The following is a 22,126-nucleotide window of genomic DNA, read 5'->3' on the forward strand; positions in this document are numbered from 1 at the left end:
TCAAGCCAGGACAGTTAGTGAGATTTTGTAAGCCCAGGCAAGTCATGGGGGTTACAGATAATGTGACATGAACCCAAGATCCCGGTTGAGGCCGCCCTCATGTGTGGGGAACTTGGCTATCAGTTTCTGCTCGGCGATTCTGCAATGCCATCCGCATTCTCCAGACCAACCGCAACATTGTCATCTAACCAGCAGACAAAGGAGGGGCCACTGTCATACTGAACAGAACGGATTACTGCAAAGAAGTGTACCGACAACTCAACAATGAGGAACACTACAGACAGTTACCTGCAGATCCGACCAAAGAACACACCCGTCAACTCAACAGACTGATCAAGACCTTTGATCCGGATCTTCAGAGCACCCTCCGTGCTCTCATCCCACGTACTCCTCGCCTTGGAGATCTCTACTGCCTCCCAAAGACACACAAGGCCAACACACCCGGCCGTCCCATCGTATCAGGCAATGGGACCCTGTGTGAGAACCTCTCCGGCTACGTCAAGGGCATCCTGAAACCCATCGTACAAAAAACCCCCAGCTTCTGTCGCGACACTATGGACTTCTTACAGAAACTCAGCACCCATGGAGCAGTTGAACCAGGAGCACTCTACACCAGCATCCCCCACAATGACGGCATTGCTGCAACTGCCTCAGTACTCAGCGCTGACAACTGCCAATCTCCAGACGCAATTCTACAACTCATCCGCTTCATCCTGGGCCACAACGTCTTCACCTTTAACAACCAGTTCTTCATCCAGACACAAGGAACATCTATGGGGACCAAATTCACACCTCAATATGCCAACATCTTCATGCACAGGTTTGAACAAGACCTCTTCACCACACAGGACCTTCAACCGACACTATACATGACATACATCGATGACATTTTCTTCCTTTGGACTCACGGTGAACAATCACTGAAACAACTATATGATGACATCAACAAGTTCCATCCCACCATCAGACTCACCATGGAAAACTCTCCTGAATCGGTTGCATTCTTGGACACACGCATCTCCATTAAGGATGGTCACCTCAGCACCTCACTATACCGCAAGCCCACAGATAACCTCACGATGCTCCACTTCTCCAGCTTCCACCCTAAACACGTTAAATCTCCTACGGACAAACCCTCTGTATACACAGGATCTGCTCAGATGAGGAGGATCGCAACGGACGCCTACAGACGGCCTCGTAAGACCAGGATATGGCACTCGACTCATCAATCGACAGTTCCAACCCGCCACAGCAAAAACCCGCACCAACCTCCTCAGAAGACAAACGGCGGACAGGGTACCCTTTGTCGTCCAGTACTTCCCCGGAGCAGAGAAGCTACGACATCTTCTCCGGAGCCTTCAACATGCCATCGATGAAGGCGAACATCTCGCCAAGGCCATCCCCACACCCCCTCTTCTTGCCTTCAATCAACCTCGCAACCTCAAACAGACCATTGTCCGCAGCAAACTACCCAGCCTTCAAGAGAACAGTGACCACGACACCAAACAACCCTGCCACAGCAACCTCTGCAAGACGTGCCGGATCATCGACATGGATGCCATCATCTCACGTGAGAACACCATCCACCAGGTACACGGTACATACTCTTGTGATTCGGCCAACGTTGTCTCCCTGATATGCCACAGGAAAGGATGTCCCGAGGCATGGTACATTGGGGAGACCATGCAGACGCTACGATAACGGATGAATGAAACTGCTCGACAATCACCAGGCAAAACTGTTCTCTTCCTGTCGGGGAACACTTCAGCAGTCACGGGCATTCAGCCTCTGATCTTCAGGTAAGCGTTCTGCAAGGCGGCCTTCACAACACACGACAGCGCAGAGTCGCTGAGCAGAGACTGATAGCCAAGTTCCGCACACATGAGGACGGCCTCAACCGGGATCTTGGCTTCATGTCACACTATCTGTAACCCCCATGACTTGCCTGGGCTTGCAAAATCTCACTAACTGTCCTGGCTGGAGACAATACACATGTCTTTAACCTGTGCTTAACCCTCTCTCCACTCACATTGTCTGTACCTTTAAGACTTGATTACCTGTAAAGACTCGCATTCCAACCATTATTTTGTAAATTGAGTTTGTGTCTTTATATGCCCTGTTTGTGAATTGAACTCTCACTCACCTGACGAAGGGGCAGCGCTCCGAAAGCGAGTGGCTTTTACTACCAAATAAACCTGTTGGACTTTAACCTGGTATTGCGAGACTTCTTGCCAGGGAGAGGGACAGTGTTGGTCGCTTGAGAGGAGCACCAAAAACAATTGCTTCAGTGTTCCTGATAATTAATTGGAGGAAATTTCTCTCATCCAGTATTCGATGATCTATAAACAATCCTTTCATTTGGCAATAGAAAGAAACCCAGAGTCAGAGGTGACAAAGACAGATCTGGATGTCGTTCGAATCCAAGTTGTGGGCGGCATAATGGCACAGTGCTTAGCACTGCTGCCTCATGGCACCAGGGACCCAGGTTCAATTTCCAGCTTGGGTCACTGTCTGTGTGGAGTCTTCACATTGTCCCCATGTCTGCGTGGGTTTCCTCCGGGTGCTCCAGTTTCCTCCCGTAGTCCAAAAAAATGTGCGGATTAGGTTGATTGGCTATGCTAAATTGCCCCTAGTGTCAGGGGAATAGCAGGGTAAATATGTGGCGTTACAGGGATAGGGCCTGGGTGGGATTGTTGTTGGTGCAGACTCGATGGGCCGAATGGCCTCCTTCTGCTCTGTAGGGATTGCATGATTCTAAGTGAAAACTAATGTTGTTTTTGATCCAATGATGTTGCCAAAGGGCCTCGGGGTAGGTGAGAAAAAGGAAGAGTCAGAGACAAATCCTTGGGGAATATCAGAAGTAACAGTCTGGGAACAAGACGAAAAGTCATTGCAAGTGATACTGCGGCTACCATTAGATTTTTTAAAAATGAAACAAGGTCAGCACAGTCCCGGCCCCACCTGGTAGACAAGGCTGTTTGCTGTCACCACATCTGCAGAAGATGCACTCACTGCACATGTTGTTGCGGAGCCTGTGACGCCATAGCCTGCATCAAAGAACATTGTTTGGATGCTGCTGGTCACTGCCCCACTTCCAACAACCTTCCACCTCACTCGCTGTTCTCCTCACCAGCCCCATCACTACTCTGATTACCGCCTCCTCACTGCCCCCTCACTGTTTCATTCACCACCCCCTTGCATTCCAACCATTATCTTGTAATTGAGTTTGTGTCTTTATATGCCCTGTTTGTGAACAGAACTCCCACTCACCTGACGAAGGGGCAGCGCTCCGAAAGCTGGTGCTGATAAAGCTGTTGTGTTTTACCCTGATGCTGTGAGACTTCTCACTGTGTTTTGTGTGCAGCAGATTGTCGAGCTTACCACAATGCAGTTTGTCTGTCAGCTCTTCAGGCAGAGTTCTCAGTCGGTGCTGTGCAGTTTATCAGGGGTTTATTGGGCAGATTGTGTCCGGCTTCACTCCTCCTGTCAACTGGGACATGGGCCGCAAGCTGAGCCGCTGTTGCTATGGCAACCGCGCCAACCCGGGCCTCCTGCTCGGCCTCCCGAGGCCTCATCGCCTCAAGCCCCGACTGCTTCCAGCGGCAAAATCCGCTCCCAAACCAGAGGAAACTTTAAAGAGCGGCGGGAAAGTGAAGGGGCCGGGGGGCGGGATTCCGGGCGGAACCCGGAGGGGGGGGCGGGATTCCGGGCGGAACCCGGGGTCAGGGGCCGGGGTTCCGGGGACGCTCTGTGTGTGACTCCGGCGGGAAGATGGCGGCGCTGGCTGAGTGCACGCGGCGATTGGAGCGCTCGGTGGAGCGGCCCGAGCTGCTCCTCAGGTAAATTATACCCAGCGAGAATATACTGTCCAGACTGGAGTTATAGTGACCGGGAGCGCACTGTCTAGACTGGAGTTATAGTGACCGGGAGCGCACTGTCTACACTGGAGTTATACTGACCGGGAGCGCACTGTCTACACTGGAGTTATAGTGACCGGGAGCGCACTGTCTAGACTGGAGTTATACTGACCGGGAGCGCACTGTCTAGACTGCAGTTATACTGACCGGGAGCGCACTGTCCAGACTGGAGTTATACTGACCGGGAGCGCACTGTCTAGACTGCAGTTACACTGACTGGAGTTATACTGACCAGGAGCGCACTGTCTAGACTGCAGTTATACTGACTGGGAGCGCACTGTCTAGACTGCAGTTATACTGTCCGGGAGCGCACTGTCTAGACTGCAGTTATACTGTCCGGGAGCGCACTGTCTAGACTGCAGTTATACTGACTGGGAGCGCACTGTCTAGACTGCAGTTATACTGTCCGGGAGCGCACTGTCTAGACTGCAGTTATACTGTCCGGGAGCGCACTGTCTAGACTGCAGTTATACTGACCGGGAGCGCACTGTCTAGACTGCAGTTAAACTGAACGGGAGCGCACTGTCTAGACTGGAGTTATTCTGTCCGGGAGTTCGCTGTCTAGACTGCAGTTATACTGTCCGGGACCGCAATGTCCAGACTGGAGTTATACTGACCGGGAGTGCACTACCTGGACCTGAGTTATACTGACTGGGGGTGCACCGCCTGTTTTTTTGGGACAAATGCAAACAGACTTTCCCGTAGAAATGTGGGAGTGAATATCTTTCTGAGACAATTGGAGTGTGGGGTAACTGCATGTGTAAGAGGTGAATGCTGGGTTGTTGCATTGCAGGGTGAGACTGTGGATTAACTGTACTTCTCTATCTCCTAGTGTACAGGATGGCTTGGCGTCTGACTTCACTGCTCTTACTAAGGAGCTGTATGATTTACAGAAGGCACAAGAACCAGTTTCTGCTGCTGGAAGCCCGCTGAAGGAGTTGGTCGTAGAACAGTTTGATGAAGAACAAATCTGGCAGGAGATCGAACTACAGAATAATTCTGTGTTGAATTATTTCAAAAATACAGTAACTTCTTTACTGCAGGGCACTTTTACGAGACTGATTGATAGAGGAGCTGTGGAGATTGAAACTCCCGGGGAAGACTTTGAAAATAATGAGTGTACAGAAACAGATGGTGAGACTGAGGAGGAGGAAGAGTTAGAAAAGCAGGTAGGAGAAAGAAACCCAGTTCAAACAGAAAATCCCAGTGATGAAGACTCTGACTGTAACTTTGATATTGATGAAGTTGAGAAAAGGACTAAACTGCAGACGAAGAGCCCTCAGTTTGCCAGTAGCTCAGAACTGGATGATAAATTTTTCAGACTTTCAGAAATGGAATGTTTTTTGGAGAAAATTGAGAAGGAAGAAGAGAAGCAGAAAGATGACGATGATGAAGTGGATTACTTTGAAGATATTCCTTCTGAAGATGAAGAACTTATCCCAAAAACAAAGACTAAGATAAAGGTAATAATACTGTTAGTTTTTACCTCTGCCCGTGATGGTGCTGACCCCTGCCGTAGGGTGGGACTGACCTCTGCTCTGTATCAGCGCTGACCCCTGCTGTAATATGGCTTTAAGAATGCCCGTCAGTGTCCAGTAGCTTGAGTTAATGTTCATTCTTTAGGTCTGAGTTGGAGCAGTGGACTATAGGATTGTGGGAGGTGGTACATCCTTCATCCAGTATGCACAATTCTCTGTATTGTGACCAGGGTCAGGAACCCCTGTTTTCCTCTCTCTCCAGTGCTGGTGGGGCAATTCTATCCCCTTGTTGTTCTCTCAGCTGAGATGAGTTTAGAAACATAGAAAAACTACAGCACAAACAGGCCCTTCGGCCCACAAGTTGTGCCGAACACATCCCTACCTTCTAGACCTACCTATAACCCTCCATCCTATTACGCTCCATGTACTCATCCAGGAGTCTCTTAAAAGACCCTATTGAGTTCGCCTCCACCACCACTGACGGCAGCCGATTCCACTCGACCACCACCCTCTGTGTGAAAAACTTACCCCTAACATCTCCCCTGTACCTACCCCCCAGCACCCTAAACCTGTGTCCTCTCGTAGCAGATATTTCCACCCTGGGAAAAAGCCTCTGAGAGGCCACCCGATCTATGCCTCTCAACATCTTATACACCTCTATTAGGTCTCCTCTCATCCTTCGTCTCTCCAAGGAGAAAAAACTGAGCTCCCTCAGCCTATCCTCATAAGGCATGCCACTCAATCCAGGCAACATCCTTGTAAATCTCCTCTGCACCCTTTCAATCTTTTCCACATCCTTCCTATAGTGAGGCGACCAGAACTGAGCACAGTACTCCAATTGGGGTCTGACGAGGGTCTTATATAGCTGCATCATTATCCCCGGACTCCTAAACTCAATCCCTCGATTGATAAAGGCCAGCACACCATACGCCTTCTTAACCACCTCCTCCACCTGTGGGGCTGATTTTAGAGTCCTATGGACCCGGACCCCAAGGTTCTTCTGATCCTCTGCAGTACTAAGAGTCTTTCCCTTTATATTGTACTCCTTCATCCCATTTGACCTACCAAAATGGACCACGACGCATTTATCTGGGTTGAAGTCCATCTGCCACTTCTCCGCCCAGTCTTGCATCCTATCTATGTCCCTCTGTAACTTCTGACATCCCTCCAGACTATCCACAACCCCACCAACTTTCGTGTCGTCGGCAAACTTACCAACCCATCCCTCCGCTTCCTCATCCAGGTCATTTATGAAAATGACAAACAGCAAGGGTCCCAGAACAGATCCCTGGGGCACACCACTGGTGACCGACCTCCAATTAGAAAAAGACCCATCTATACCCACTCTCTGCCTCCTTTGGGCAAGCCAGTTCTGGATCCACCGGGCAGCAGCCCCTTGGATCCCATGCCCTCTCACTTTTTCTAGAAGCCTTGCATGGGGGACCTTATCGAACGCCTTGCTAAAATCCATATAAACCACATCTACCGCCTTCCCTTCTTCATTGTGTTTAGTCACGTTTTCGAAGAACTCCACCAGGCTCGTAAGGCACGATCTGCCCTTGACAAAGCCATGCTGAGTATTCTCGAGCATACTAAACCTCTCTAAATGCTCATATATCCTGTCCCTCAGGATCTTCTCCATCAGTTTACCAACCACTGAGGTTAGACTCACCGGTCGGTAATTACCTGGGCTATCCCTATTCCCCTTCTTGAAAATGGGAACCACATCTGCAATCCTCCGGCACCTCTCCTGTCTCCATCGACGACGCAAAGATCATCGCCAGAGGCTCTGCAATCTCTTCCCTCGCCTCCCACAGTAACCTGGGGTACATCCCATCCAGACCCGGCGACTTATCTATCTTGATGCCATTCAAAGATTCCAGCACAACCTCTTTCTTAAAGTCCACATACTCAATCCTTTCAGTCCACCGCAATCCCGCAGTACATCCACCCAGGTCCTTCTCCTCTGTGAAAACCGAGGCAAAATACTCATTGAGCACCTCTGCCATTTCTACTGGTTCCGTACAGACTTTCCCGCCTTCACCTTTTATAGGCCCTATTCCGTCACGTCTCATCCTTTTACTCTTCACATATTTATAGAACACCTTAGGGTTCTCCTTAATCCTACCTGCCAGGGCCTTCTCGTGACCCCTTCTGGCTCTCTTAATTTCCTTCTTTAGTCCCTTCCTACAAGCCATATACTCTTCTAAATCCCTATCTTCGCCAAGCTCTCTGAGCCTTTTGTACACTTTCCTTTTCTTCTCGACTCGGTCCCGCACAGCTTTCGTGCACCACGGTTCCTTTAACCGACCAACACCTCCCTGTCTGCTCGGAACGTTGCCCTAGAACTCTAGACAGACATTCCTTGAAAAACTGCCACCTCTCCAGTACATTTCCCCGAGAATACCTCCTTCCAATTTACTCCTCTAATTTGCTGTCTAATGTCTTCATATTTCCCCTTACTCTATATAAACACTTTCCTAGCTTGCCTGATCCTCTCTTTTTCCAATGCAAGCCTAAAGGAGATAGAGTTATGATCGCTATCCCCAAGATGCTCTCCCACTGAGAGATCTGACACCTGTCCAGGTTCATTGGTCAGTATCAGATCAAGTACAGCCTCTCCTCTTGTAGGCTTGTCCACATGCTGTGTCAGGAAACCCTCCTGAACACACCTAACGAACTCTTCCCCATCCATTCCCTTTACCCTAGGGATATTCCAATCTATGTTTGGGAAATTAAAGTCTCCCATCACAACAACTCTGCTATTACTGCATCTCTCCAGGATCTGTTTCCCTATCTGCTCCTCCACCTCCCTGTTACTATTGGGCGGCCTATAGAAAACTCCCAGCAAAGTGACCGGCCCCTTCCCACTCTGAACTTCCACCCACAGAGACTCGGTGGACAATCCCTCCACAGCATACACCTTATCTACAGCTGTGACACTATCCCTGATCAGCAGTGCCACTCCACCCCCTCTCTTGCCTCCCTCCCTGTCCTTCCTGAAACATCTGAATCCCGGCACCTGGAGTATCCAGTCCTGTCCCTGAGACATCCAAGTCTCCGTAATGGCCACCACATCACACTTCCGGACATCGATCCATGCTGAGCTCATCCCCTTTATTCACTATACTCCTGGCATTAAAGTAAACACATCTCAATCCTTTGGTCTGAGCTCTCCCCTTCTCTATTCCCTGTCCATCCGCCCTCTTGCACTGCCTATAACCCTTCTCTGTTTGCGAGCTACCTTCCTCACTCTCAGTCACCTCATTTTGATCCCCTCCCCCCAACCTATCTAGTTTAAACTCTCCCCAGTAGCCTTAGCCAACCTTCCTGCCAGGATATTGGTCCCCCTGAGATTCAAGTGCCACCCGTTTTTTGTGTACAGGTCACACCTGCCCCTAAAGAGGTCCCAATGGTCCAGGAACCTGAATCCCTGCCCCCTGAACCAGTCCCTGAGCCACACATTCATCCTCCACCTCACTCCATTCCTGTCCTCACCTTCCCATTTGCCTAACAGAGGCTGAGGATTGGACCACTGCACGAGGTAGCTCGATATGACACAAACCATGCATTAGCTGCGGGAGGAGTTGTAATGAACATCTTTAATGAAATAACCACACGCTGATCCAAATGACGTGACCAACAGATACAATGTTCCTCACTCAGATTGCAGTTGTCTCTGTCTCTCTGCCACTCTTACTTCACCCACACTGGAGCAGAAACTGAAAACTATGGGAAAGGTGCATAACCTGGTCTGAGAGCACGTACTCATCTATCCAAACCCAGCGACCCCCATAACTGGCTTATAGGGAGATAGCTCTGCATCTCCTGCTAGTAGCATCACTGTTCCATGGGGCTCAGGCAGTGGTCAGTCCAGCGGAATGCCCTTATTTCAGACAAGAATCCTAGTACCCGGGTAGGGCTGAAGCCTCTGCTGTCAGTGAGTGACTATCCTAATGGGGTGGAAGAGGGAGTTCCACAATAAACTTCATAGGACCGAGGTAGTTCCAAGATGTGGATTGGGGAAGCAAGATGGGAGAGCACCCAGTTAGGGCAGCTGAATTGTACAACCATTTGTTCTCAGACCCTACTCTCTAAACTGCTCAGCACGCACCAGGCATTCAGTTTCTCTGAATGAACGGGAACTGCTGACACAGCCTGGTGGGGCACTGCACATCTCAATCTTCCTGAAATTAGGTACATCTCTCTCTTGAAACATAAGGTCGACCATGGACCAGCCTCGTGTACAGTTGCAAGCCACAGCCTGGACAGTTAATTGATGGAGGTATGACAGCAGCTTGGCTGCATGCCCTTTCTATGTCAGTAAGGGATGATGGAGACTGACTGTGCCCAGTGCTGCAGGTTGTGCAAAGTCATGTTCTGTGAAGTGACAGCAGAGTGAGGAACTCTGTAATATTATTGTTTTTACGCATTTGATTTTTGTTTGCTTTTGTCAGACCAAGAGTTCCAGGAACCTGCAGTACAAGGATTTCTTTGACCCAGTCAATGGTGAGGAACCTATGGGAGAAGATGGCGATGAGGAGAATGAAGGCAATGAGGCAGAAGGAGAACCACAGTCAGAAGAATTTGAGGAGGAGGAAGAAGAAATCGATGAGTATGTTTTCTCAAGTTGCTTTCTCCATTTCCTCCTCCCATCCCTACCAACACACACACACACCCCCCCCCCCCCCCCCCCCCCAACCCAAGCCCGAGGCACTGGATCCAACTCCAGCATCACTGGCTTCCCTCAGAGTTCAAGTGGCTCTTCCTGTCTTGGGTGAGACTGAGTGTCAGCTGACTCACTGACAGTGGGTAACAGATCGCCCCTTATCCTCCTCCTCACCTGGAATATAAACCTAGTTTAGCCGTTCCTTTGTTCCACATATAATCCAGGTGACTGTTGCTGGACTTTCTTCTCACACCATATTCCAGGTGAAGACTACCAGCTCTGTGTATCTGCAGTGGGTGCTGCTTCGATATTTTTGTTATACATCTTATGATGCAGTCCAGCACCCACTGGCCTTAACTGTTTTCTTTGTTTTGGCTTTGAATGATATGTACCTGGATCGCTGAACCTCTTTCATTTGTATACAACTACTGAGATCAAATGTGGAAGCCCAATCTACAGTCTAACTGAGATTAGTGATGGGATGGAGCCTGGGCCACCGGACTTAGTGTTCAGGTCCTCCGAACCACTGCCATTGGAGTCCAGCGGAAGCTTTTTGAAAGAATTATAAGCTGCACTGCTCCAGCAATTGGTCTGTGTGTGCCACACATCTTTCTGGTAATCTGCAAGATTTGATTTGTGATATAACACTTAATTAGCAAAGAATAACAAGCTGAAAATAGATGTATTCCTTTTACAGAACCAGAGTATATATCCCATATTTATTTGGTTTTCTTTCTGTGACCCAGAGACCAGGAGGAGATGGCTGAACCCAAGAGTGGCCAAGAGGCCAAGAGAGTCGATAAGAAAGTTAGTTTTAATCTGTTAGATGACAGTGATGGAGATGAATCAGCTGAACGCATAAGAAGAAAGCAGCCAGAGGAGCCCAAATCAGCCTTCGAAATACGTCAAGAAAAGGTGATTATTGTAATTACACTTAATTCAGTGTGCAATACCCAGCCCCACTTACAGCGGAAAATAAATCTCAGAACACTTTCCTGAGCCATAAAACAGCCCCAAAGGAGTTACTGGGAAGATAGTCAAAGGTTTAGTCAAAGAAATGAGTTTGTTGGACGGTCTTGCAGGTAAAGAGATTTAGGGAGGAGTTCCAGAGCTCCGAGTCTATATGGCTGATGGTAGGATTACCAATAGTGGCACGATGGGGCTGAGGGAGACACTAAGGATTGCAGTTGGAGGAAAGAGATTTTGGGGATGGAGAGTGTGTGGCTCAATAAAGTTACAGATACAGGGAGGGTAACAACTGTGAAGGGATTTAAATATGAGGCATTTTAAATTTGTGGGGAAGCAAGAGGTAATATTGGAACTCTTAATACAGAGAAAGCCTTATAATCATAGAATCCCTACAGTGCAGAAGGAGGCCATTCGGCCCATCGAGTCTGCACCGACCAGAGTCCCACTCAGGCCCTATCCCTATAACCCCATGCATTTGCCCTAGCTAGTCCCCTGACACTGAGGGGCAATTTAGCATGGCTAATGCACCTAAACTGCACATCTTTGGACTGTGGGAGGAAACCGGAGCACCCGGAGGAAACCCACGCAGACAGGGGGAGAATGTGCAAACTCCGCAGAGACAGTGACCCAAGCTGGGAATCGAACCCAGGTCCCTGGCGCTGTGAGGCAGCAGTGCTAACCACTGTGCCACCCTTGAAAAGTTCAGGCGTTTTTATCTCTTCACAGGTGCGACCTGAACCTCTGAGAGTATTTCCAGTGTTTTCAGTTTTAATTCAGATTTCCAGCAGCTGCAGAAATTTGCTCTGGAAAGATTATGGTTGTTGTTGTTACAAGAGGTTAAAATTCTGAAGGGATTGGACAGAGTAGATAAAAACAGACTGTTCTTTGTGATTGAGAGATATGCATGCAAGGTTAAGTGTAAAATGATTATGGTATAGAGCAAGAGAAACATGTTTACTAAAGGTTGAGAGGTTGTGGAGTGACTTTAGGAAAGGGTTGGATCAGTGGTTGAAAGAACAGAACATTGACCTGGGATAAGAATACAGTTAGTGTGGAGGATAGTGCCTTGGGCTGCTTGGGCGAATGGTTTGGTGTCCAGCCTGTGTTTTCCATGTAATTCCATAGGTAACCGGTGTCGTGTTTTGTTTCCTATAGTTAAATGCACAAATCCAGCAGCTGGAGAAATCGGCCTTGGAGCAGAAGCCTTGGCAGCTCCTGGGAGAGGTTACTGCCCAGAAACGTCCAGAAAATAGCCTGCTGGAGGAGGACCTCCTGTTCGATCATGCAGTCAGGAAGGGTACGTTTTTCCCTCGCACACTCACCGCAAAACGGGGCAGAGGGGTGGGGTGGAGAGAGGCTAACAATGACCACTCGATATGTTTTTGGTCTGTCTGGATGTATGTGACAGTGCGTTTACTGGCAAAGCATTAAGCTGTGTTATAGAAAAGCAAAACACTGTGCATCCTGGAATCGGATATTAAAATGGAAAATGTTGGAAATTCTCAACAGATCAAACAGCATCTGTACAGCGAGAAAGGATTTAACTCTTCAGATATGTTAATTTACATCCAGGTTATTAGTTCTGATGAAGGAACATTGACCTGAAACATTGAGCTGTTTTATACTTTATTTTGCATTGAGTTTGTGCTAATTTCTGATCTCTCTTCTCAGCTCCTGTCATTACTGAGGAGACAACACTTCAACTGGAGGATGTTATTATACAGAGGATTAAAGACCAGGTCTGTGGACCGCTTTGTCAGTAACTCCTAGACCAGATTATCTGTGAGGTTGGAGATTTTCCTGAGTAACGAACCACGAAACTGTGAAATAAGTTACTGAGGAAAATCTCCAGCCTCACAGCTTGTGCCCCATGCTCCGGTATGTCGAGCTACGAATGGCTTGGAATATTCTAACTGTGAATTAGTGCCTAATTACATGGGCAGCTTGTGCTCACCAAGTATTCACATGAAGCGCTGCAGAGACAGCGTAGCTCTATTAAAACAAAACATAAAACAGCAGGAAAACCGAGTCTTAACCAACAGTAGAACAAAGAGTGGGAAATGCAAAAGAAAGGGGCAGTGAGTAGAGGGTGGAGAATGAAGATATTGTAAACAGTGGAAAGTAATGGAGTTATTGAAGTTAGATTAATGATTCATTTATCTGCAAAATTTATAACAAACTCTATTCTTGAATTATTGCATCTCTGAATAAAACTAGATCTTTCTCACCCCTGGAAATCTGGGAGTATATATTTGTGTCATTAGATTGAGAGAACATCGCTCTATTTTGTATGTGAGAGCAGAGAGATTAGTCGGGGGCGGGGGTGGGAGGTTGGCATGGGGGGGGGGGGGGGAGAGTCATGGATGACGCCAATATGATTTCCATCAGTCAGTCGATCAAAGGCGGGGCTGTGATCTTGAGGTAAGCAGGAGTACGATGTGCCAGTGTGGTGGAACTTGTTGGAAAGGCAATGCTTTGCCACCTGTGGCTGACCTTGGGTTTAATAATTTAATATTCTAATTGCTGTGGCTGAAGATAGTGCAAGAAAGAAGGAAAATGGAAAACCAGTTCCTGAGAGAAGCCTCACTTTCGCTATGGTGACAAGTACTAAATGTCCCCTTTTGGGATAAAATATCTATCCACCAATCAGAAATAGCACAATCCTAGAACAGTCGTAGCTAAGGATGCAAAAGAAGGTGCAGGCAGCAGCTGGATCAGTTTGGGTTGGAGCTGAAGCTGTGGTGAGAGGTCCCACCCAAAGTCACCCTCGCTTCTTCACTCTGGGGTTGATGTGTTTGTACAACATTTTCTGTTTCTGCTACGATGAATGAGATGAATGTTCAGTATTGATGCGTTTACTCTGCTTTAAACAGTGGATTTTCCTTGAGGTTCCTTTTGATGTATTTAAAGCCATGTTGGAATCAGTTGGGTCTGATTCACTGCACTATTCCTGTTTTGTAAGTTCTGTCGATCACAGCCACTTGAGGTTGGCCGTTGATCAGTTGTTAATGAGTAAACATCGTGTGATCTGTGTTACAGGCCTGGGACGATGTTGTACGTAAAGAAAAACCAAAAGAAGAGATCTTTGAATATAAAAAGCGACTCACCCTGGACCATGAGAAAAGCAAAAAGAGTCTGGCTGAAGTCTATGAGCAGGAATACTTAAAGCAAACTGAGGTAATCACCTTTGGTAATCTCATGAGGCTCAAACAGCTTTGTGTTTAGATGAGGTTTGAACAAGTGATTGATCTGAATGGAATTGCTACAAACTCAACACCAAGGCTAAAGGCAGGAAATCAGAGCAGAATCTGCCTCGGGTGAGGCCGTGCACAGTTGTGTCAAAATCCTGGGACCCCCTCCCCCCTGACAACAGTGTGTGTGTGTCCACAACAATGGATTGCAATGGTTCAAGAAGGCAGCTCTTGTCGAGAGCAATTAGGGATGGACAAGAGACACTGACCTACCCAGTGATGCTCACATCCAACCTGCAAATAAAAAAATGGAATGATTTGACAACACTCACTGGCTTCAAACACAGAAGATGACTAATTGGATGAGGTAACAAACAGTAACTGTCCCCCAGTGAGAGTCAGCACCTTCAGGAACTGTCCCCCAGTGAGAGTCAGCACCTGTATCCCAGTGAGAGTCAGCACCTTCAGGAACTGTATCCCAGTGAGAGTCAGCACCTTCAGGAACTGTATCCCAGTGAGAGTCTGCACCTTCAGGAACTGTCCCCCAGTGAGAGTCAGCACCTTCAGGAACTGTATCCCAGTGAGAGTCAGCACCTTCAGGAACTGTATCCCAGTAAGAGTCAGCACCTTCAGGAACTGTATCCCAGTGAGAGTCAGCACCTTCAGGAACTGTATCCCAGTGAGAGTCAGCACCTTCAGGAACTGTATCCCAGTGAGAGTCAGCACCTTCAGGAACTGTATCCCAGTGAGAGTCAGCACCTTCAGGAACTGTCTCCCAGTGAGAGTCAGCACCTTCAGGAACTGTATCCCAGTAAGAGTCAGCACCTTCAGGAACTGTATCCCAGTGAGAGTCAGCACCTTCAGGAACTGTATCCCAGTGAGAGTCAGCACCTTCAGGAACTGTATCCCAGTGAGAGTCAGCACCTTCAGGAACTGTATCCCAGTGAGAGTCAGCACCTTCAGGAACTGTATCCCAGTGAGAGTCAGCACCTTCAGGAACTGTATCCCAGTGAGAGTCAGCACCTTCAGGAACTGTATCCCAGTGAGAGTCAGCACCTTCAGGAACTGTATCCCAGTGAGAGTCAGCACCTTCAGGAACTGTATCCCAGTGAGAGTCAGCACCTTCAGGAACTGTATCCCAGTGAGAGTCAGCACCTTCAGGAACTGTATCCCAGTGAGAGTCAGCACCTTAGAACATAGAACATAGAACAGTACAGCACAGAACAGGCCCTTCGGCCCACGATGTTGTGCTGACCTTCATCTGAAACCAAGATCAAGCTATCCCACTCCCTACCATCCTGGTGTGCTCCATGTGCCTATCCAATAACCGCTTAAATGTTCCTAAAGTGTCTGACTCCACTATCACTGCAGGCAGTCCATTCCACACCCCAACCACTCTCTGCGTGAAGAACCTACCTCTGATATCCTTCCTATATCTCCCACCATGAACCCTATAGTTATGCCCCCTCGTAATAGCTCCATCCACCCGAGGAAATAGTCTTTGAACGTTCACTCGATCTATCCCCTTCATCATTTTATAAACCTCTATTAAGTCTCCCCTCAATCTCCTCCGCTCCAGAGAGAACAGCCCCAGCTCCCTCAACCTTTCCTCATAAGACCGACACTCCAAACCAGGCAGCATCCTGGTAAATCTCCTCTGCACTCTTTCCAGCGCTTCCACATCCTTCTTATAGTGAGGTGACCAGAACTGCACGCAATATTCCAAATGCGGTCTCACCAAGGTCCTGTACAGTTGCAGCATAACCCCACGGCTCTTAAACTCCAACCCCCTGTTAATAAAAGCTAACACACTATATGCCTTCTTCACAGCTCTATCCACTTGAGTGGCAACCTTTAGAGATCTGTGGATATGGACCCCAAGATCTCTCTGTTCCTCCACAGTCTTCAGAACCCTACCTTTGACCCTGTAATCCACATTTAAATTTGTCCTACCAAAATGAATCACCTTCAGGAACTGTATCCCAGTGAGAGTCAGCACCTTCAGGAACTGTATCCCAGTGAGAGTCAGCACCTTCAGGAACTGTATCCCAGTAAGAGTCAGCACCTTCAGGAACTGTATCCCAGTGAGAGTCAGCACCTTCAGGAACTGTATCCCAGTGAGAGTCAGCACCTTCAGGAACTGTATCCCAGTGAGAGTCAGCACCTTCAGGAACTGTATCCCAGTGAGAGTCAGCACCTTCAGGAACTGTATCCCAGTGAGAGTCAGCACCTTCAGGAACTGTATCCCAGTGAGAGTCAGCACCTTCAGGAACTGTATCCCAGTGAGAGTCAGCACCTTAGAACATAGAACAGTACAGCACAGAACAGGCCCTTCGGCCCACGATGTTGTGCTGACCTTCATCTGAAACCAAGATCAAGCTATCCCACTCCCTACCATCCTGGTGTGCTCCATGTGCCTATCCAATAACCGCTTAAATGTTCCTAAAGTGTCTGACTCCACTATCACTGCAGGCAGTCCATTCCACACCCCAACCACTCTCTGCGTGAAGAACCTACCTCTGATATCCTTCCTATATCTCCCACCATGAACCCTATAGTTATGCCCCCTCGTAATAGCTCCATCCACCCGAGGAAATAGTCTTTGAACGTTCACTCGATCTATCCCCTTCATCATTTTATAAACCTCTATTAAGTCTCCCCTCAATCTCCTCCGCTCCAGAGAGAACAGCCCCAGCTCCCTCAACCTTTCCTCATAAGACCGACACTCCAAACCAGGCAGCATCCTGGTAAATCTCCTCTGCACTCTTTCCAGCGCTTCCACATCCTTCTTATAGTGAGGTGACCAGAACTGCACGCAATATTCCAAATGCGGTCTCACCAAGGTCCTGTACAGTTGCAGCATAACCCCACGGCTCTTAAACTCCAACCCCCTGTTAATAAAAGCTAACACACTATATGCCTTCTTCACAGCTCTATCCACTTGAGTGGCAACCTTTAGAGATCTGTGGATATGGACCCCAAGATCTCTCTGTTCCTCCACAGTCTTCAGAACCCTACCTTTGACCCTGTAATCCACATTTAAATTTGTCCTACCAAAATGAATCACCTTCAGGAACTGTATCCCAGTGAGAGTCAGCACCTTCAGGAACTGTATCCCAGTGAGAGTCAGCACCTTCAGGAACTGTATCCCAGTAAGAGTCAGCACCTTCAGGAACTGTATCCCAGTGAGAGTCAGCACCTTCAGGAACTGTCCCCCAGTGAGAGTCAGCACCTTCAGGAACTGTCCCCCAGTGAGAGTCAGCACCCTCAGGAACTGTATCCCAGTGAGAGTCAGCACCTTCAGGAACTGTATCCCAGTGAGAGTCAGCACCTTCAGGAACTGTATCCCAGTGAGAGTCAGCACCTTCAGGAACTGTATCCCAGTGAGAGTCAGCACCTTCAGGAACTGTATCCCAGTGAGAGTCAGCACCTTCAGGAACTGTCCCCCAGTGAGAGTCAGCACCTTCAGGAACTGTCCCCCAGTGAGAGTCAGCACCCTCAGGAACTGTATCCCAGTGAGAGTCAGCACCTTCAGGAACTGTATCCCAGTGAGAGTCAGCACCTTCAGGAACTGTATCCCAGTGAGAGTCAGCACCTTCAGGAACTGTATCCCAGTGAGAGTCAGCACCTTCAGGAACTGTATCCCAGTGAGAGGCAGCACCTTCAGGAACTGTCCCCCAGTGAGAGTCAGCACCTTCAGGAACTGTATCCCAGTGAGAGTCAGCACCTTCAGGAACTGTATCCCAGTGAGAGTCAGCACCTTCAGGAACTGTATCCCAGTGAGAGTCAGCACCTTCAGGTACTGTATCCCAGTAAGAGTCAGCACCTTCAGGAACTGTCTCCCAGTGAGAGTCAGCACCTTCAGGAACTGTCTCCCAGTGAGAGTCAGCACCTTCAGGAGTGCAGGAACATTTTGAGTTTCTTGTTTATTAGTAATGTGATATTTGGTAGGATGATGTAATTATTAAATTGTAGTCGCTGTGAGTCTGATGTGGATGTCAGGCCCTGGCTGTGTGAGTGTGTGAGATCACAGTGTGCTGCTGGGTGGCTGTATGCATGGTCAATTTTTAATCAAACTCTTCTCATTGCAGCAAAAATCGGAAGTGGAGGAAAACCTGCAGCATGCAGAGATCCAGAAGCGTATGGATTCCCTTTTCCTCAAACTGGATGCACTTTCAAACTTCCAGTTCACACCCAAACCAGTGAGTAAAGGAAATGGTGTCACGTTGGAGACTAACTGGAGACAAGCGTGGACTGCCTGCGTCCACTGCAAGAGCAGGGCAGTTGGCCAATCACAGACTGTACTTACCCCCACTGGACAGGGTCATTACTCCTGTTACATTGTTTGACATTAAGTGTGACGAGATCTCATGCGCTATCCTGGGCTGTGCTGGTCAAGCTGATTCCAGCTAGCAAGACAGGAGGGGAACCACAATGTGCCTCAGCACACTGCTAAAGGGCAAAGCAGCTAAAGTTCTTGCTCTGTGAAACTGCCGTTGTCAACCCTGCTGGAAAACGTGGTTCAATATCTCACAATCTTGGCGCATACAGGAAGAATGTCCACTTTCATTGAGCAATACCTGTGGTACTGTGGACATTGTGAGTTAGGTTTTCAGGAGAGGCGACTGTCAGATAGACCTGGTAAAATTATAAGCACTCTTCCCTCCGTGTTGGAGTAGAATTTGACGTTTCAGATTCTGGCATCAAAACATAAAGTGTTAAATTTAAGTGCTCTGTATTTCCTTTGATATTTTAACTGTTATTTTTGTAGTTGACTGCACTTGCTGTTTGGATGCAGTCAGTTTGTGACCTTCACACACTTACCTGAAGGGCAGGTTTATTGCTGCAGCTCACAGCACTCTGACTCTCTGATCTTAATGCAGTCTTTCTGTTTGCTGCCTTACCCAGAGCGCAGTCACCGTGAGCACCTCTGCAGTCAGCATTGATCTTACTGAATGGCGGAGCAGGCTGGAGGGGCCGGATGGCCTACTCCTGGTTCTTGCGTTCTTCTGTGAGGCTCACACTTTGAATTGTGTTTTCAACTGGCATTGTGCCAGAGGAGGAAAGGAAGGGTTGTTTAAACTTCTCTGGTGATCGGAGTGAGTCTGTAATGGTATTTGTGTTTCTTTTGTCAGCCTATGCCTGAAGTGAAGGTGGTCTCTAACCTGCCGTCCATCAGTATGGAGGAAGTGGCACCAGTGAATATCAGTGATGCCACTCTACTGGCACCAGAAGAAGTCAAGGTAAGAGACTAAAGAGGAAGGCAATGTAAAAGCAAACTGCTGATCTCCGCCCTGGAATGGCACTAAGTTCCACAGTGCCCAGTCTGTGCTAACAGATGGCAGCTGGGAAACAAGTACGAGATGAGTGTGCCTTTTAGCTTTAGAAAAGGAAGCTAAGCTTGTCCCTCTGCTCCTGATTGTGTTACTGACTCTTTGCTGGAGAGTGAGGATGACTATGAAATCCCTTATGATTGATGTTCAACACATTTGATTGGCTGTGCTGCAGCCCCTCATTGTCAGTGAGTGTGTAGAGGGGGTGGGTGCTGTGATGGGCAAGTAGAGAGACTGTAGTTCAATGAATACTGACTTCCTATATTATCATTGAGGTTGTTCATTATTATTGAGGCTGTTTGGTACAGACCCTGGCTGTTTATTTTATTGAATGAGATGCAAGTCCTGCGGTTAATGTCTGAGCATTGCTAATTGGGTTGATAATTACAGGAGAAGGGTCGAGCTGGGAACATCCAGGGAGACATGGAAAAGACAGCAACGGACAAGAAACGGGAGAGAAGGAAGAAGAAGAAACTGAAGCGTCTGCGACTGAGAGCGAAGGAAGCGCGTCAGAAAATGTTGGAGAAGACGAATGTGAAGCTGAGTAACAAACGAGTGAAGGAAAAGAATGTGGAGAAAGTGAAGAAATTGACCCAGGAAGGAAAGGCGACCTTGCTGAAGGTGAGTACGGATATACGTTGATCAATATCAGAGGCAGGTCAGCTGTGTAATGAAGCTGTTTAATACGTCCCTCACTGCCTGAGGTTAAATTTATAATTTATTTTCTTTCAATGGTTTCTCCCTTTGCCGGGTAATCACCATTGGTCCTGTTCACAGCAAGAAGTGACTGAATCAATTCCCTGTTTCCTTTACAAAATGTTCAGGCCAGTTCCTTCCCTGTACAGCATTGCAAATTCAAACAGACCTTCTCCCCATCAGTGTCATTTCAATTGCTTCCGTTCTCCTTCAAAGTCCTGACAGTTTCAGAGGTTGAGGTTGATATCAGAAAATACACAGCAAAACCGTCACCATCTGAGAGAGAAAAGATGGGTTAATATTATGGTTGGATCCTTGTACAAAGAACCAGCCTGAAATGTTAACCTATCCTTTGTGACCCATTGAGATAAACGGTGAATGCTGGAAATACACAAATTCTTGGATTAGATCATTTGCCCAAGTTGCTTTCCACCTCTCTCTACATTACCTGCTCGTTCTTAACTCAGTAATTGATCAAGTGAGAGTATTATCTACTTTACCATCTACAGCCTTAGATAAGATCATCTAAACTCACTCCTTTAGATCAGTAGTGGTTAACCTGCAGCCCAGGGACTAACATGTGGCCCATTAGGGTTCAGGGTGTGGTCCACAAAACATTTTGTTGACTGTTGCAGGGTTGCTGCTGGTTTCCATCCATGTAGCTTTTTACCTGACTGAAGTGACACACACATGAAGCAAGGGCAAGTGAGGTGAGTGCTGGTTGCTCACAACATTGTGTGAGTGCCGTGCACTCCCTCTGTGTCCAATCATGCGTAAACATTTTGTTTTTACCACTTGAAGTTGATAGTTCTATTAATATATAACTGATTAAGCATTTTCTATAACTTATAAAATTTTGGCATGTATTAAATGTATTCATCCTTATTCAAGGGACATGGTTTTCAATCTGGTGGCCCAGCAATGAAGGAGGACAATCATGTGGCCCACTCACCAGTCTAAGTTGCCCATCACTGGTTTAGATATCCCTGGGGCATCAGTACCCTGAATAGGAGCTCCTGTTTATGTAGTAGACCCTGGCACTATGCAGCATTGTATGGGATAATCTGCATTCGCCAATGCCTTTGTTTCTCAATGTAATTGGGGTTTCCTCCGGATGCTCCAGTTTCTTCCCACACTCCAAAGATGTGCAGGTTAGGTGAATTGGCCGTGCTAAATTGACCCTAGTGTCAGGGGGATTGGTGGAGTAAATGTGTAGGGTTACAAGAATAGGGCCTGGCTGGGATTGTGGTCGGTGCAGACTCGATGGGCTTAATGGCTTCTCTGGTTTTGTTTTAATTCACCAGGAAGGAAAAGCTAAATTTTCTATTTTCAAAAGCTAACTTGCTTTTTTTTTTAACTATTAAAAGGATGAAGGGAAAGACAAATCTCTACGTTCGTCAAAGGCCTTTTTCTCCCAGTTACAAGATCAAGTGAAAGCTGAACTGAAAGGAGCCAAGGTCGGAGCCAAGAAACCCAACAAACACCAAGAGCTTTCAGCAAGCAAGCTGAAACTTTAATACAGCCCCTTCACCTCCTCTACATACTGACTCATCAATAGCAGAACATTCCAAAAAAGCAATCTCATTTAAACTATGGCTTTTTCCCAAATAAAATACTGACTTTTCTCTACGCTGTACAGAGTTACTTTATAATATTTCAAGGTCGTGTGATGGAGCTGCAGCAGGCACCTGCTAAACTTAACCTTACTGACCAGTGTGACAAAAATAATCTTTTTTAAAATGTTTTATTCATTCATGCGATGTGGGCATCACCGGCTAGAACAGCATTACCCTAATTACCCAGGATGCTGCCTGGGATGGATCTTTTAAGTTAAGAAGAGAGGTTGGGTAGGCTTGGGTTGTTTTCGTTGGAG

At 47.6% G+C, this 22,126-nt stretch overlaps 2 protein-coding genes across 2 annotated transcripts in view; one reads left to right on the plus strand and one right to left on the minus strand.

Moving 5' to 3' along the window:
- apba2b (amyloid beta (A4) precursor protein-binding, family A, member 2b) overlaps positions 1 to 3,647 on the minus strand; it is a 114,527-nt gene extending 110,880 nt beyond the window's left edge. Inside the window, exon 1 of the mRNA XM_078199874.1 lies at positions 3,382 to 3,647. The gene's annotated coding sequence lies outside the window, so the exon portion shown is untranslated. The remainder of the gene's footprint in view (positions 1 to 3,381) is intronic.
- A 90-nt stretch (positions 3,648 to 3,737) lies between these two features.
- On the plus strand, positions 3,738 to 21,885 carry mphosph10 (M-phase phosphoprotein 10 (U3 small nucleolar ribonucleoprotein)). The gene is made up of 11 exons (XM_078199875.1): positions 3,738 to 3,839; positions 4,750 to 5,380; positions 9,853 to 10,010; positions 10,811 to 10,979; positions 12,189 to 12,330; positions 12,705 to 12,772; positions 14,073 to 14,210; positions 18,316 to 18,426; positions 19,360 to 19,467; positions 19,948 to 20,178; positions 21,621 to 21,885. Exons 1-11 carry the CDS (start codon positions 3,772 to 3,774, stop codon positions 21,768 to 21,770), a joined length of 1,974 nt encoding a protein of 657 aa, XP_078056001.1. The 5' UTR covers positions 3,738 to 3,771; the 3' UTR covers positions 21,771 to 21,885.
- The last annotated feature ends 241 nt before the right edge of the window (positions 21,886 to 22,126 follow it).

This window comes from Mustelus asterias, chromosome 29 (assembly GCF_964213995.1).
Source record: "Mustelus asterias chromosome 29, sMusAst1.hap1.1, whole genome shotgun sequence".
In the NCBI taxonomy this organism is placed as follows: domain Eukaryota; kingdom Metazoa; phylum Chordata; class Chondrichthyes; order Carcharhiniformes; family Triakidae; genus Mustelus; species Mustelus asterias.